Genomic DNA, 18,208 nt, shown 5'->3' with positions numbered 1-18,208 from the left:
AGGACGATGATAAAATTCTTGAAATATAATTCCCAGTTTTCAAGGTTAACTTTCCAGAAATTTAAGGGTACATGCAGATGTTTCTCTATTTCAATGTTACATGTTACCACCTCTCACCACCCACACACACGTACACAAACACAAATATTAACAATACAAAGGGTCTCTGTGATTTCAACGTATCCAAAAGTTCGAATTCAATTAAAATATTTGATTCAAGGTGCAGAATTTACATACTCAGTCTCGAAATACATCTACAAACACAAGTCACAAATGTTATGGGATATACTAATCTGAGAAAAATTGTTAATTGTATGAGAATTGCAAACTCTAATTCTCCTAATCAACTTCAAGATATCTTGTCTTGTAATAATCTTCCACCTGTCAGATAGATTGTTCTGCAAAGGATACTAACAAAGTAAACGGACTGAGAGAAGTCTGTTTTATTTTCCACACAGCTTTCTTCTCCTTCCTTGATAAAAATAAATGCTAAAACTGTGAAAAACTTTGTCTCAGGGCACTCATAAATACAGCATGTCCACAATGAGACTCCAACATTTTGAAAATCTATAACTTTTTCATTTTAAATTGTACAGCTGTGATTCCAGAAGCAGCAGAAGCAGAAACTCAAAAAGTTTATGTGGTAACGTTTTAGTGCACGCAATAGCCGTAGTGGCGCTGCAGCACTCGATTGTTTGAAAATGGAGATTCTAAACGAGCGTGCACAGGTTCATTCGAAAGGAGTCCACAGATGTCAGTAAGACAAGCAGTGAAGAACTGTGTGAACTGTCGACCGTTTCATACCAAGTTCTCTCGCTGCTTGTCTTACTGACGTCTGTGGACTCCTTTCGAATGACCTCCGCACATTTTCTACAACCTGTTCCTGGATTCTGGGTTTACCACCACCGTGTCCTTTCAAAACATTGCCGGTCGTCAAAAACTGATCACACCACTTCTTTATAGGTGTGAATGTCGGAGGATCCTTATTGTACACACAACGAAAGTTTCGTTGCACTTGAATAAGTGATTTCGTTTCTGCACACCACCACACAACCTGTGCACGCTCGTTTGGAATCTCAATTTTCAAACAATCGATTGCTGCAGCGCCACTATGGCTATTGCGCGCACTAAAACGTTACCACATAAACTTTTTGAGTTTCTGTTTCTGCTGCTTCCGGAATCACAGCTGTACAATTTAAAATGAAAAAGTTATAGACTTTCAAAATGTTGGAGTCTCATTGTGGACACGCTGTATATATAAATTCAATGGAATAATAATTGGGAGCCAATAATTTACGCATAATTCCCAGAATTCAAGGAATTCCTGGCGAGTAGCCACCCTGATCTAGCTTACTCATCACCTTAAACATCAGCTTACAACTGTAACATGAAGGGAAATACATTACTTGGGATTAAGACTTGCTTTCCAGTCTCATGCATTTTGACAGAACTGAAATAAATGTGCAGCTTCTGTGAAACTGAACCTCATCACCTTAAATACTTTATTTCTCTTTTATAGATCGATACAAAATAAGTTCACAGAAATAAATTTTACAGCATGTAATAAATATTCTAGACATCAGTTCATTTATTTCCTTAGAAGGCAACAAACAAAAACTAATGATGAAAATAATTAATCAGTATGTTATCATGCATTAATTATGAAAGGGGCATCCTCACCATGTAATCAGAGGGTACTAGGTTCGATACCCAGTGGAGGCACATCCCACTTTGAACTGTAGGTCCAGTCATGATTAGCCTATCTGTGATTAAAGTGGACTTAACATGAAATAATTGACTCAGTCATGAAAAAAATGCCTCCTCAAAGTTCACACATGTTATGTCAGAACTGGTATGTGAAACAGGAAAATTTAGGGGCACAAGTTCGCAAATTTATATCCCTACCATTAAATTGAAATTACTGACAAATAAGCACCTAAAAGTGTTACTTACTTGCGAGAAAGAAAGAAAAACTGTCCAGGAAATCCTGTTTATCCTTTCTTCCCTGTTCACTCTTGCTTAATTTGCCCCAATTACATAGAATTTTGCAGACCAGCATATGAATCCTTTTCAGGTAGTTATAAGATACTGTGTCCAAATATCTCCCAGCTTCTGCAAAAAGAAGGGAGGAAATTGAGTATAATTATCAGGCTGGTTTTAAACAATTACTAAAAATTAGGGATGAACTGCTACCGATGCCTAACAGTGGTATTTGTTTGAATTTAATATTTGATATCAGGCAATACTTTACTGGAGACTGACTTTCAAGGTCTGTAAAAATGTCATACAACACTTTTGCAGCATCTCGGTACTGGCATAATGCAGTTCAAAAAATGTTATAAGTGCCAAGAGATAACTTGAGCTCTGAAAGTTGAAATTGAGGGGGGGGGGGGTTGTTACAGCCAGAGACCAATGTTGGCACCTACATTTGAAAACACAATTATACATTATACTGGGCACTCAGCATGTAGTTGTGTACATGCAAGTTGAAGGTTTTGGTGTATAGCATTGTCAAAAGGTTTTCTGCATTGCAAAGCAAGGCAAGAAATGTAATCCACAATGGGTTATATTTCATGGAACAAGAATCACAGACATCATCTCCCAACAATTCCTTCGAAGCAAGTCCAGAAGAGGGTTATTTATGCTGCAGGGGTGTCCTTGGCTACAGAAAGTGGAGTTGGTATAAAACTTACGGGAAAGAGAGAGTTTAGAAAGATGAAATTGGGCAGTTGCATGTTGTCTAAAAAATCAACAAAGACCACTTTGATGAGTTAGATTGTGGTAAACGACACACAATTCTCAAGAATTTGTAAAAAAAAAAAAAAGAATTGTTTCTTTGGAACATTTAAAAAAAATCTGCATGAACAGTATAAAAAAAAACAATAAGAAGGTTTTGACAGAAAAGGCAGATAATATTGTGTTATAAGTAAAATTCTTAAACAAAATTTCTGATTTTAAGAGCTGTATATTATTTACATGGAAGAGGTCGACTCCCACTCCTTCCTAATACATTCATGATCTTAACTGGAACAGAATCCAAATTCCAAATTTACATACATACAACCAAAAATCTTATCTTAAGGTCAATATGTTATTGCATGCATATTCAAAACATTACGCTATTGCATTATAAGTTGCAAACACTGCCTTTGAAGGGAGCAGAACCCTCATAAAAAAATACCCTGAATAATTGCATAAGATCTCTGCCACATATTCCATCATGATATGGTATTACAGGAATTAGGGATGGGACAGATTAATCGGTACTTATGGAATTGGCTGATAAAGGCATATCGACAAAATTACTGACACAATATATCTTATAATTTAGTGCAAATTTTCTGCCATTTTGTTAAACTTTTTATCTATATAAACACATAATCTCAATGCTCTACTTCTTTTCAAAGTAAGTACCTAAATATGCAGTTTCTTTTGTATTGCCGTCATACATTTAATAAGGAGATCAATGAACCATCAAGGTTCTTCAAGGACCATTTGGAATTTTATATCGAATCAGTAGAATACCGGTTACTGATATTGGTAAATTTTATATCAGTACTTTATTGGAATTGGCCAATATTCCATAATAGGAATTATACAACTATAATACATATTAACAAATAACAATGGTCATTTCTCATTATCGATTACTTCACTATAAAAACTTACCTACACCAGGAACATCATACTCCATGAAATAAAACATTATGGCCTGCCTTCCACCTTCAACGAGAAGACTATTCATAATCTTTGTGTTGATCACTGTCTAAGACACCTTCTTCCATTGTCTTTAGTTCAACATTCAGAAAAGATGCAGCTATTTCCATCATAAAATACAGATCACCAGTCAGCTGAATCTGCCGATCTTCCCTGGCCTCTCTCGCTTTCACCTTATTGGAAAAAAGAAAATAACATTACATGACACAGTTGCCATTGACATTTATATTGTCAGAAAATAAAATCCTTGCACAGTAAAAACCTGCTGTAAACAGATGCTCCATTAAACATAAAGCTTGCTTGAATGGGAATATTTCCCAGTCCCATTTGAAGATGAAAAACACATTAAATTTCCTGGATTCAATGGAAAACATCAGCCATGCAAATGGAAAACAAAATCAGCCTTTATATGGAAAATTTCTCATGTTCCAAAATGCATTCTTCAGAAAAAATGTTGTCTGTTCTCCCCAGTTTCCAAGCTCCTGACCTGTCAGTTGCACCTGTGTTGAAATTCAATTGTTTTCCCCCTTCCAGAAATTCTACTCAAGAAGGTGTCTAGATCTTTATTTTGTGAATACTTTAGTCTGGCAGTTGTTATCACGGCTACAAAGAGAAGAGTTGCACTTGATCTTAACATGAGAGTAAAAGTGTTTCATGTGAGTGAGGGAGATTAAGTATCTGCTAAGTAGATCATGATATGTTCAATGTCAGTAAAACATAAGTGAATGATCCTTCTAAAGAAGAAAACTGAAATTCTGAAGCTGTGGGGAAACTGTGCTAATATAAAAATAAAAAGAGAACTTTGGAAACAGCAAACATATACATTAATGAAATGGTGTGGGAGTGCCAGTGAAAAATCACCATGTGTCAGGTTCTATATTACAGGGATATATAGAGCGACCAAAGGAAAAAAACCTTGGACAAGAAGTCCCCATGGAGCTTTCCCTTCTTCCGTTCAGCTCGGGCCATAAGGAAGAATGGTCCCCCTCCCCTCCTCGCAGGAGTACGGTGCACAGGAGTCGTGGGTTTGCTCAGGTTTCTTTGCTTGTGGTTCCACTATACTAAAAAGATAGCTCAAAAACTGGCAAACACTGACTTCAAAACATCTAACAGGCGATTGGAGAGTTTTCGCAAAAGAGTAGTGTACATATTTAACACATGTGGTATTGTACCAGGTGGGCTGAAAAGTTCGTAGGCTAACATAGTAAAAAATATTTTTTTGACAAAATTCGATTTTATTATTCAATATAGTTGCCTTCGAGGGCGATACAACGATTATAGCGGTCATACAATTTTTCGATGCCATTTTTATAGTACGATTTCTCTTTAGCCTCAGTTTCGGCGATTACCTCTTCATCAGTGCTAAATTTCTTTCCAGCGAGCATTCTTTTAAGGTCTGCAAACAGGAAAAAGTCACTGGGGGCCAGATCTGGAGAATATGGTGGATGGGGAAGCAATTCGTAGTCTAATTCATATAATTTTGCCATCGTTTTCATTGATTTGTGACACGGTGCATTTCCTTGATGAAACAGCATGCGCGGCACCCATTTTGCACACAGCTTTCGCATGTTCAAATATTCATGAACAATATGTCCAACACGTTCCTTTGATATTTTTAAAGTCTCAGCTATCTCAATCAACTTCACTTTACGATCATTTAAAATTATTTTGTGGACTTTTTTGATGTTTTCGTCGGTAACAGCCTCTTTGGGGCATCCACTGCGTGCATCGTCTTCGATGCTCATTTCGCCTCGTTTAAATTTAGCAAACCACTTCTCAACGGTTGATTTTCCTGGTGCAGAGTCCGAATAATGTTTATCAAGCCAAGCCTTGGCTTCAACAGTATTTTTTTTCGGCAAAAAGCAATGCTTTATTAACACACGAAATTCTTTTTTATCCATTTTTTCACAATAACAAAAGCTGCTTCACTCACAATGCTATATCTCACGAATTAATTATCCGGCAGCTGTGAAATTTATACACGTATCTTTTGAAGGTTAGTACTAAGTAAAAATCACATGGATTTAATTCTAGTAACGCCATCTATGAGTCAGCCTACGAACTTTTCAGCCCACCTGGTATATCTACATTTTTATGCATTACACCGCATGAAACAGAAACCTGGCTTTAGTGGGAAAATGTCCTGGTCCTTTCCTATTCCATTTAAGGCAGGTTTCACTGTACATTACAGACAGGCTGTCTGTAGACTTCCACCTCTAGACAAAACTTATGAAGTCTTTCCTTAATGAAAAAAAAAAGTATATGTGGCGCTCTGTGCATTGATAAAGAGAATGATTAAGTGGCTTAAAAATGTTGTTATGCTTTCCCCAGGAGACTTGAACTTGCATGTGTCCCATAGCCCGAGCCAAAAGCATGATGCCATAGACAGCAGGACCAAGTAGCTTATAGTGTCAGGATGCTTAATAGAGCTGAGCCAATACCGATACATTTCTAGCACACTGGTCTTTAATGGGGCCTGCAAAAATTGTTACTTTTTAATGGGGCCCCACAAAAATAACGCAAAGGCACTTTCGAGGAGTCTTAATTATCCTGGAAATTATGCAAATTTGAAGTAATTTTTTTTCCCCCACCATTTTTGTCTGAAAAACTGAGTTTTGTGATCACATAACATGTATTTTCATATTCTGATGTAATTCTTGAATTTTGAAAAGAAAAACTCTTGCATGCAAAATAATCTAACACAGTTATTTTTAGTGGTTTTTATTTGATTCTATTTGTGATGTTTTGTTCTGGTTTCCCAGAACTTTTTCAAGCTACACATACAACACCACAACCTCACATGGCTAGTCACTCTACACTTCTAAGGCAAAACTGGTTTTTCCACCTTGCAGGTGTTATAGCTGGCTCCTTCTGGTGGCACTGACCTTTCCTTTCTCCTTGAACTTATCTGGTAAGGTGAAATCTTCCATTTTTTTTGCACAAAATTGAAGGTGGCCTCTGGAAACTTAACCAACTTGCTTTTTTATTGGTTCTACTAATTCTATTCCAATTTCCCCTTTGTTTTTGTTAATTTTCGGTCCTCTGTTTATGCATATGTGCTTTGTCTCTACAACTTTCCTCTCTATTTCATTTTTCCTCTTCTCCTTCATTTTTACTTTCTTAATCCCGTGTCCATCTGTCAACATAAGCTCACTCAATGCTGTTCTTTGATCTTCCTTTTTAATGTTTCTTCCATGTTCTTTAATTCTTTCGTTGAACGAAACGTCGCAGATAAAATAAAATAAAACCCACTAAAAATATCTGTGTTAGATTATTTTGCATGTACAAAAAGTGGTTATGCGAACATTCAAGAACAACACTGATATTCTGAAAAAGTCTTGGTAAATTGATTCATATATTTTGGAGTGGAATATTTACACATTAATATTGATCAATGTTCGTACACTAAATTATAATTGTCACAATGTTTATGCATTGCTGTGGGTATCGGCTCAACCCTACCCCTTACCATAATAAATTTGTGACAAGTATGTGTGCACACTGTTCACTGTACACCCTGGTAAAAGAAAGAACTAGCTCCAAAGAGCACATTCTTTCCATTTGTACAATGTATGAAAGTGTTATATTTTAGAAAATATCAATTTGACGATGCCAGATTTTTAAAATTTTTAACCAAAGATGTGCTATTTTCTTCCTCACGTGAAATACTTTTGTATCCATTGAACCACAATGTGGTAATCAGTGCACCTCTCAAAGAAGAAAAATTGCCATTTACCTTGTAGTAGACATCAGGAACATACTGCTTGTCCGTGGACTCCCGAACAAAGCCAAGCTCCGGGGCATCCTTGGTAGGCACCAGGCAGTCATCCCTCACAAGGGCCATGCACTGGTTGGATACTTCAATGTGCACTTGGTTGCTAGCAACACCTGGTGAGAAAAGAAGGATTGAAGAGAGGTAAGAATTTCATACAAAATACGACACTTCAGGCAACAAAAGTCAAAGTTTGCTTTAAGTCCAGTTTATGCCTACACAGGTTAATCAAAACTGAACAAACATTTTAACTATTAGTGGAAGGAGCCTCGTTTAGCCTCTGTGGACATAATACAGTAAAACCTCGTTAATCTGCACTAATGGGGGTGATAAGTTAACCAGTTTAACAAAAAGTCCAGATTAACTGAAATAACCTAAAAGAATAGTAGAAAGTGCATTAAAACTCAGTTTTTAGCAACAAAACCTGTCTATTATGGTGTAATAAAAGGGCATAGGACTATACACTATATAGTACAGTACAAAGTCTGCAGGAAACAGAATTTCATCAGTGGTTAACTGCCTTTTCTTTGGGAAGTTCTCTTGTTGACTTCTAGCCACATTTAAAACCTTGCATTCTGCTTTTTTTTTCCTTTTGCCTGTCCGGATTAACAAGGTTTTACTGTATAAATAAAATTAAAAAATTGAGAACTAATTGTCGTAGAGATATTAAATCAATTTTGTTTTCTTTTTTAAAGACAGTGCAACAGGGCTTTCAGCAGAGGTAAAATTTATACATTGCCTCATGATTATTAGTGTTAAAGGAAGGAGAAAATGGAATTTTTTTTAAAAAAAATTGGCATACAGCACACCGAAGTGAATGAAAAAATGTAGTATGTAGCGGTGGAACATTTCTACAACCTTGCAAAGTTTCGTTGAACGAAACAGACTGATACTTCTTGGCTAAAAAATATAACAACAATGTATAAGAGTGGCAGCGTTGGATGCTTATGGTTTGATTGATTGGTGTTTTAAGTCCACTTTATGCACAGAAATGCTAATTGGGACTGGACCTACAGTTTAAAGTGGGATCCGAACCAATGGACACTGGAAGGACCAAACTTGGAGGACAGCACACCAAAAGGCTACTTACTCTACATGGATATGTAATACCCGTGCCTCAACAGGAAAAAACAAACAGAAATTACAGTGTACATAAATTTTGCGTAAATTCGGAAAATTTCAAATTTTGGTCTTTTGTCCCTACATCCCCCCAGGACCCTTAATTGTCGCATGTTGTTTAAAGTGTTGCTTTTACTCATTAGTACACATAACATTTAAAATTTTCAAAAAATGCAGTGGATAATGAGTTAGAGGCCTGTTTCTAATATTCAAATTTTGCATTGTGCGAATTACTCACTTTTAGCAAATTTAAAATATTTTTATATTAATAAAAATATAAAAAACACATAAAAACCTAAATTACTTACGACCAGTGAGTATCATCAGTCAAAAAAAGCAATGTTTCGGGGGTCTTACCACCCCCTTCTTCAGGCTTTCCTTAGGCACGAATCACCACCATGCCGCGTCAAATTTTATCAAACAAGGAAAAGGGTGCAGGTTGAAGTGGTAAAGCAAATTTTGATAAAACTTGTCTGCGCTCAAATATATTGACCTTATCCCTTAACATTTTACTTAAAAAAACAAAAAACACTAAAACATATAAAAGTAGTTAAAACTATAAAATTCCAGTCCCCCACATGGCCGTGTGACCAACAGCTGTTACTTCCGTATAGAATGCAGGAACCTCCCTGAAGAAGGGGGTGGTAAAGACTCCCGAAACATCGCATTTTTCGACGGATGATACTGTCTGGTTGTAAGTAATTTAGGTTTTTACATATTGTTTATATTTTTATTAATATAAAAATAGTTTAACATTTTCTAATATTCTTGTCACAAAATGGAGACAAAGGACTTTTTCAAACAATGCTTGTTAATAATAGTAATTGTATATAGTTTTGTAATTCGAGTATGTAATACCTTTAGATGTATACTAATGAACATAAAAGACAGGACTAAAATACCGTGCATAGTTTTCGAAATAGCATGTTAATTTTGGAACATGGCCAAAAATCAGGCCTTTGACCCCATGTCTCCTCTGAATCCTTAATTGTTGTACGTTGTTCAAAGTGTTGTTTTTCATGCATTATTAGAAGTCAATTTTTTTAATGCAGTGGTTCAGGAGTTGTAGTTATTTTAAAAAAATCTATCCCATAATATTACATGGGTAACAAAGGACTTTTTCAATATCTGCTTGTTAATAATTGTAACAATGGATATATTCTTTTGTAATTCGGGTATGTCAAACCTTCATATGTATACTAATTATGGCTGAGCTGATTTCACTATCAACCGATGCCGATATTCTCACCGATTCCTGCCGATACTGATACAGATGCTTGAAAATTTTAATAATTAAAAGTTGTTCAAAATATTGTGTGTCGGTATTCCTCTCTTTAATGGAGGGAGAAATGGAATTTTTATTAAATCATTCCCTCATGTGACATTATGAATATTTTAAAGGAAAACTATCATAGGTTGCTATAGTATAGTTCCAAAGGAAAACTTATATACATTACCAATTTATAAATATTCTGAAACAATTTGAATTGTTACAATTTTCAAGCATCGGGGGGGGGGGGGGGATTGTTAAGAGTATCTGCTCATCCGTAATTTTCACTATTACATTATAAAAATGTGAATAGATCATTGTGCTCACCTGTTACACAGTCAGTCACAGACTTTGAGCCGAAAAAACCATTTGTAGAGAAGTGGCAGGGGTTTGGGTGCTTCTTTTGAAAGTATCCAGCAGTTATGCACTCCTCAGCAAATAAATACAAAAATATTACATGAGAGAGGCTCATGAAATTAGTGGAAATGAATATTCAAGAATGAAACCAAAATCAAATATAACTCAAAACTTAAGTACAAACAATAAGCATTTTCTGGATAACTGCTTTCTCAAGCTGACTATGAACAAATAATTGCCTAGTGACCATATTATTTATCAAATACCAATCAATATGGAAATGTTATCACTAAGGCTAGGGATGCAAATGCATCTTTTTTTTTTTGGTAAGGCAGAAACATTGCATAAGTAGATAGAAACTTGTTTTACACATAAGTGAATTAAATGGGATGCCTTTTTAGGGCATTTTTTGCATTTTTTGACCCTTTTTGGAGTAAAGGTCCTTTTTTAAACTTTTTAAACCATTTTTCGGCCTTTTAAAAGTCATTTTATGCATTTTTCTACATTTTGGTGAAAGAAGGGGCATTTTACATGCAAATGTAACCCTTTGAAGGAGAGAGGTTCCCGTGCAGTTCAGAACGACTGTGTTTGAAGAAACAAAGAAATTCTGTGCAGTATTGTTAACACAAGCTATTGTGTAACAATTCAGCTCAAACAATGTGATTTTCTCCTCTATCAGTAAATATATTGTCGCCAGACGGATTATTGTTAAAAACAAGAAGTACAAAGTTTTGTGCTCTGTATCGGACATTTTGTCAGGGAAGCAATTTGCACTCTATGAAATTGAAAGTGACTTAACAGCAAGTGATATTGTTCATTTCAAGTACGCTCATCTTGTGTCGCTGGAAGTCAATAGAAATTTTACCGTGTACAAGGCTCTCTTGTCCGAAAACCGACAAGCATTCACTTTTGAAAAATTGCATATGATTTTCATTGTGTACTGCAACTCAGTACTTACTTGTACTACCATACGCAACGAACATGTAATAGATACTGTAACGTTAATTTGTAATTTGAATTTCTCTTGGTAGTTTATAAATTTGTTCTACAAATCTTTCAGAATTTTTAGGACATTTTTCTAAGTTTAGAGGGCATTTTCTTGCATGTATTAGGTCATAAATGCATTTTTTTAAAGATAATTTTTTTGGCAATTTTAAGGTCATCAACATCCTAGCCCTAGTTATCACTAATAAGTGTACCTACCAACCTCACAGAAAATAAATGTTTTGTGCATAATCTGTTCACATTTTTAATCAAAATGTCACCATGTATTTCTGATGGTTTTCCTTTAGAGGAAGAAATGTATTTAGAATATTTAACAAACAAGAAAATGCACAATAATTTTGATTTTCTATCAATATCATACTACATGATATGTACATATCATGGCACATTATTAACTGCCAATAACACTGCACAACACGAAATTTGTCCTTTAGATGAAAATGTGTGATTCTAATGTATTTGTGCATGACAAAAACGAATCTGGAATTTGTTTCCGTGTATCACGTGTCATTTAACCAAAAACACAAAATTTGAAAGTTACATAAGAAACGTATGGTACAATAGCCGAAAGCGTGTTTCTACTGTGTTACAAGGAACGAATGCTGGAAATTATACATTGGTATGACAGGATAAGATGTATGCAAGAAGGTTATATGAAATACTGTTGCTTCCTCTGTGAGTGGGACAGTCGGGACAGAGATAATCATTATGTCCGTAAACACTGGCCGCCACGACAGGCATGAAGAACATATCACGAGATCCAATTGACAAGCCCCAAAATGTGTGATGCGGCAACGAGGAAGAAGCTTCACGCGATTAAGCTCACCATAGATGCATGGCGTTCCTCCCTTTCTCTCTAGTCAAGAAGAAGTTCTTATTTGACTGTGTACTGGACACAACCGTCTAACCTATGGTCACTTGCTGCAAAAGTTGGACTCCCCAACCAAAAATTTTAATACAATCAATCAATCAATCACAGTGTCTTTCTGCCCAATGACACATCAAGCTTGGTTTGATGAAAATCTTCATCAAAGCACTAGGCCGAGAAGGGCAAGCTTTCAGGTACCTCTGGACGAAATTCGCATGCTTGAGTGAGGCAAAGGTTATGGAAGGTGTGTTTATTAACACACAAATCAGAACTTTTCTTCATGATGGTGCGTTTGATTCTACACTTTCTGACCCAACAAAAAAGCATAGCAGGAATTCAAGTTGGTGTTCTCTAATTTCTTGGGTAATTTGAAAGCACGAAATTATGAAGTCATTGTTCGTGACGTGGTGCACTGATTTCATGTCATGGGGTGCCACATGTTACTCAAATTACACTTTCCGGATTCACGTGTGAGCTTTCCCCGCAAGACCTTAGAGGAGTCAGTGACGACATGAGGAAAGGTTCCACCAGGACATTGCATGTTTGAAAAGACTTTGGAACGGCAGTATGCTTGCTGACTATTGTTGGTCTTTCATCAGACCCTACAGATATGTACAAGCATAAATGGTCCACAGCGTCATGTTCGTAGGTATTGTTACTGTGTTTTCTTACTGTACAGTGTATTGTAATATGCCGTTCACACATACTTGTAGCAATGAATAAGGTGGCTGTCCAATGAAAATGATGCGTGATAGAAGCATGCGATTTTCACACTTCAATTCTGTGTCCTTTGTTTAGTCCAAATCACATGATTTCATCTAAAGGACAGAAAATGTCTTCAAATTTGTTGTGCAGTGTAATCAGTTAAAATCTATAAATATTTAAATGATTAATAATATTAATTTATCCTTAACAGCTTGGTGATCAAAAACAAAATTTGGCATTCAATCCATGGTAGGGTTCAATAATACAGTTTCCACACAAATCTACAGATATAGACAGGCCCGTAGCCAGTGGGTGGGCTTGGGGGGGGGGCTTCCCCTCCGAAATCCTACAAATTTCATACATAATGTTAATTAATTTTACTAGGGTTTGAACATCTTGTAGGGACAATAAGATGTAATGTACTGAGAAATTCATCTGCAGGGCTTTTACCCTCCATGTTTTCATCTTTAGATGGCAGCTGCTTGTTAGAGATGAGCCCCACCCCCTCCCCCATATAAAATTCTGGCTACAGGCCTGCTTGAATACTCTTATCCTTACATTTTCCAGTTGAAAAAGTAATTTTAACAATATTGCATTGTAACTACAGAGGGTATTTATATGTAGAATGTTGTGTAATTGTGAATGTAAATTTTAGTGGCCACAATTTACGTAACATTTAAGAAAACTAATTATTAACCACCAAAATGATTTAAGTAAATGGGAGCTTTAAAATGCTCCATGTGAAGAGCTTACAAAGGAACTATAAATTCTAACAGAGTTTGCTCAATTTTAAAACTCCTTAACTTTAACAAAATCCTTATGCATGATTCATACCATATTCCTTGTTGGGACACTTCCATATAGCTCATTAATTTTAAGAGCAGGATGCCATAATGAAACACGTGGAAGACTGAATTTACATTCCCCCACAATATATTTTAACTTTCCTGATAACAATGAAACAGTGGAAAATTGATAAACCAGAGTTTGTGCAATTATACAATATTTATTTCACCTCTTCAGTGCAAAATCATTGTAGCACACACACACATATACACAGTGCGGTCCATAAGTTCCCGAACTAAGGCAATAACAAATTCAAAGTGAAAGGTGTATGAGTTTTGACTGTTTGTTTACTCAAAACAGGATCCATTTGATGCGATACATTGCTCAGCACGAGTTTTCAATCTCTTCATGGCTTCAGAAAATTATTTCGGAAGTGTCTTGAGTTTGTCGGTCACAGCCTTCTGGATCTCCTCAAGCGAGTCGAATCTTGAACCCTTCACGTGCATCTTCAGTTTTCGGAAGAGGAAATAGTCCAGAGGTGACAAATCTGGTGAATAAGTGGATGGTGCAACATGGAGACTTGCTTTTCAGAGAGGAACTGGCGATTTATTGCTGCCGAATGAGCAGAGGTGTTGTCGTGCAACAGGAAAAAAATCACGAGAGGTGAAGAGGTCCAGGCAAACACAGCTTCCACTTGTTCAAATCTTCATGCAAGATCCGCAAAACCACTGTTTTGGGGATGATTAGTGTTTCTTCTATCATCCGAGACGTCACATTCCAATCCTCTTAATCAAGTTAGTGACAGCTACGATGTTTTTGTTGGTTCGAGTTGTTGTCATCCGACCACTGTGTTCTTCGTCCTTCACTGTCTCCTGGCCCTCACGAAAATGTTTGTGCCACTCAAAAATGGTTGACTCAGTGCTTACTCACCGTATGCCTTCTGAATAAGTTCCAATGTCTTTGTCGTTGAAAATTCAGCTTTGCAACAAAATTTGATTGCTACCCGCTGTTCCTCCTTCTCGTCCATCTCCAGAGTCTGACACACACACGCAACACCAGGTTATATCAGACGTCTGTACTCTTCAACAACAGCTAGACTGATGCCTCTCAGCATGGCTGTTCGAAAGGTTTCAAACTACGTACTTCAACAGTCGTCTGCTAGATGGGGTTAATGGGAAGGCTACAAAAAAAAAAAATCAATGCGGGAACTTATGGACCGCACTGTATTCTCACTCAACTGCAGTGATTAGCTCTCGCATTTGCAGCCAAAAGATTAGCATACTACTAAAACAAAAGTGAGATTCATGATGTTTGTTATTTTCTCATTACATCTTCTGAATAAAAAAAAAAAAACATTTCTAATTATTTTTCCGGCCATATGCGTAATACTTCACCATTTCATAAATAATAAAACACACTAGTTTTCATAAAATACATTTGTTTTTATGCAACCATGCTACAACAATGTCAAAGAAAAGTATAGCTTTCTTGTCATTATAAAAACACGAGCAAAGTTTCAAATACGAAGCAGGATAGGCAGGCATGGCAGCGATCAGTCTCGAGTTGAGAGAAAGACGAGTGCAGTGCACAGCATGAAATCAGAGGTGAAAAATTTTGTCACAGTTGTTCAGAACATGAGACTCATGTACGTAATCATGATACGAAAGTACACATGTTAAAAAGATGCCGATAGCTGATGTTCGTCATGTTACATAATAAAAACAGAACAGTGGTTTCTTCAGTGAATGTTTTCAGTTGCTACTGGTCAGCCATGGAGAACAGAAAAAGAGAAAGTTACACACTTGACCAGAAAGTAAAATTTTTATGGGGAGCGGATGCTAAAACTAAAACAGCTGCAGATTTAGGCATCGCTTATACCACACTTTGCACAGTCAATTAGTAAAAGAAATGCTATTCTAGACAAATTTTTAAAATTTGGTAGTAAATCAACAGAACACAGCCTTCAACAAGAGGGAAGATATGCAGATTTGGAAAAAGTGCTTCTTACCTGGTATCAGCAAAAACATGCTGAAAAATTCTAGTTCACTAAAATATAGTGTATACTGTAGTATTTCAGTATCAAAGTGTTCACTAATATAGTGGCAAATGAAATGTATTTAAGAATCAAACTTTTAGACTGCTAATTTACCACTTTTTCACAGAAATAGCCTGCATTTATTATCTTGTTCCTCAAAATGCTGTAGACAGAATTACAGTATTTTAAAAATGATGTGACATGCTATCTAAATCATGGTTAGCCTCAGCAGTTGTTATTAGGGTTAAGTACAATAATATTGTAGGTAGTGTTTTCAATACCAAGTTAGAGTTTTTCAGCTGTAAATAGGATAATTAACCCTTCATTAAGCACGTCATTTTCTGTAATATGGGATACACCTGTCCTCCAACTCTTTAACTATCTTTAAGGTATGAAATAGACTGTCCATGCATGCAAAACATTCTACCTCTGTCATTCTTCTAAGATCAGCTGCAATTTTCTAAATGATATAATATTATAAATTTAACGTCAGGTGCATGCTTGCAGTCCAAGTTCCTATTGTTCTATTGTGATTTCATCATGCTACATAGGACATTTTTAAATGATTTGATTTCGATTTAAGTTTGTTAACACACGCACTGTGGAGTTTTAGCAATTATTTACGCCAAAACATTTGAAGACTTTGTTTAATACATGCTCTTGAGGTTAGGTTAGGTAAGTCATGTATAGTTCCCTTAGCATTTTACTAATAACTATAAATGCTTTCGTGGTAAGGTTAGGCAGCTCAGGTTTAGTTCTCTTAGCATTAAAATAACCTTAAAAGCTTTCAAAGGTTTTAAACTGCTTGCACAGTCATTTCCACTAGTCACCGATACTTACTGTTGCTTCCATCAACAGAGAATGCCTTGTCTATGGAGAGCATGCATGCTTGTCTAAGGTAATTTTTAAGTTATTTCTTTGGAACGACTTAAGATGATCCGACACCTCTCCGATTTTCTTCATATTTGGCATACTCACTAATTGAGGCATCCTAATCACGAATCTGAAGTTAAAAGTTGTCGGAAACGTCTAGAAATTGCAAAATAAGCAAAAATAAGGAGTTAATTTTCAGAATGGAAACAGTTGATTTTCACGAAATTTTTTGTTTCACAAGGAAATATATATATTCCTGACACTACCAAGACACCAAATTTTAACTATGTTTGCCTAACCTAACCACACGTCAATGGTACGTGGGGCTAGCGTCAATGGTTCGCAATTATTTTGCAATTTCTAGATCCTGATACTACCACAACACCAAATTTTAACTATGTTTGCCTAACCTAACTGAAACTAACCTAACCACACGTCAATGGTTTGTGGGACTAGCGCCAATGGTTCGCAATTATTTTGCAATTTCTAGATGTTTCCGACAAATTTTAACTTCAGATTCGTCATTAGCAGGCAAACATAGTTAAAATTTGGTTTCGTGGTAGTATCAGGATTTAGAATTTGCAAAATAATTGCGAACCTTTGACGCTAGCCCCACGAACCATTGACGTGTGGTTAGGTTAGTTTCGGTTAGGTTAGGCAAATATAGTTAAAATTTGGTGTCGTGGTAGTATCAGGAATATATATATTTCCTTGTGAAACAAAAAATTTCACGGTTTCCATTCCGAAAACTAAAGCATTATTTTCGCTAATATTGCAATTTCTAGACGTTTCCGACAACTTTTAACTTCAGATTCGTGATTAGGATACCTCAATTAATGAGTATGCCAAATATGAAGAAAATCGGAGAGGGGTCCGGTCATCTTAAGTCGTTCCAAAATTTGGCGCTTATTTGGGGGCAGGTGAATCCGGCCAATTTCTAACATGCCTTTAACAGGGACTCTATAGAGAAAGACAGGGAGCCGGAGCGGAGGCGGGGCCGCGGTTGGGGGCGGTAGGTCAATTACCCCAGGGGCGGAGCCCGGAATCGGTGGGAAATTTGGAAATCGAGGGTGTAGAAATAAGAACTTAATTTAGATTAGTTTGCTATTTCCACGTGTGAGCGCCAAATTTTAACTGCAGATTCGTGATTACGGGGCCAAAATTAGTGAGTATGCCGAATTTCAAACAAAATGGAGAAATTCCCGGTATTGTAAAATCGCTACTAAATTTTAAGGTCTAATTTAACAATACAGGGAATTTATCCAATTTGTTTGAAATTTGGGATACTTACTAATTTGGTCCTCGTAATCACGAATCTGCACTTAAAATTGGAGCGATTTTACAATACCGGGATACCAAATAAACAGTTCACTTACCTAAAATCATCAGCCATAACATAGCTTGAGGGAATAACAACACAGATAATATATCCAAGACATTCAGTGATTTGAGTTTGACGCTTGTCAGCTGTCGGGCAGCGTTGCCAGGTCAGATTTTTATCGTGATCGTGCCCTGAAAAATCAGGAGATCTGCTTAAAAAATCAGAACTAATAATAGCGGATTATCAACGTTCTGGGAGGGGGTAGAGTGGGACAAGCTTTCCACTATCATTATTGATCATTAATTATTAATTTTAGATGTCAAAAGATAAATTTATTACTGTTATGTTAATACAAATTTTATTATGAATTTGGACACAAG

General features: G+C 36.3%; 1 protein-coding gene across 1 annotated transcript; it reads right to left on the bottom strand.

The window, feature by feature from the left end:
• Nucleotides 1–1,994: 1,994 nt before the first annotated feature.
• Nucleotides 1,995–17,971, bottom strand: LOC145978098 (nuclear protein localization protein 4 homolog). Its single transcript, XM_083110539.1, has 4 exons — nucleotides 17,884–17,971; nucleotides 7,454–7,605; nucleotides 3,670–3,890; nucleotides 1,995–2,112 (listed from the first exon to the last, which is right to left on the bottom strand). Exons 1-3 carry the CDS (start codon nucleotides 17,903–17,905, stop codon nucleotides 3,738–3,740), a joined length of 327 nt encoding a protein of 108 aa, XP_082966665.1. The 5' UTR covers nucleotides 17,906–17,971; the 3' UTR covers nucleotides 1,995–2,112; nucleotides 3,670–3,737.
• Between the last annotated feature and the right edge of the window lie 237 nt (nucleotides 17,972–18,208).

The sequence above is a fragment of the Lepisma saccharinum genome, chromosome 24, assembly GCF_977018435.1.
Source record: "Lepisma saccharinum chromosome 24, izLepSacc3.1, whole genome shotgun sequence".
Taxonomy (NCBI): domain Eukaryota; kingdom Metazoa; phylum Arthropoda; class Insecta; order Zygentoma; family Lepismatidae; genus Lepisma; species Lepisma saccharinum.
Note: the sequence above shows the minus strand (reverse complement) of the source record. Positions and strands in the feature narration are given on the sequence as shown.

What these genes read in the sequence shown, in the direction of transcription:
- LOC145978098 (XM_083110539.1), bottom strand. Translation starts at nt 17,905, where the DNA reads ATGTTATGGCTGATGATTTTAG. An exon ending in GTTATGGCTGATGATTTTAG is followed by an intron (nt 7,606 to 17,883) that starts GTAAGTGAACTG and finishes TTTTCTCACCAG; the next exon opens with GTGTTGCTAGCAACCAAGTG. An exon ending in TTCCTGATGTCTACTACAAG is followed by an intron (nt 3,891 to 7,453) that starts GTAAATGGCAAT and finishes TTTTCCAATAAG; the next exon opens with GTGAAAGCGAGAGAGGCCAG.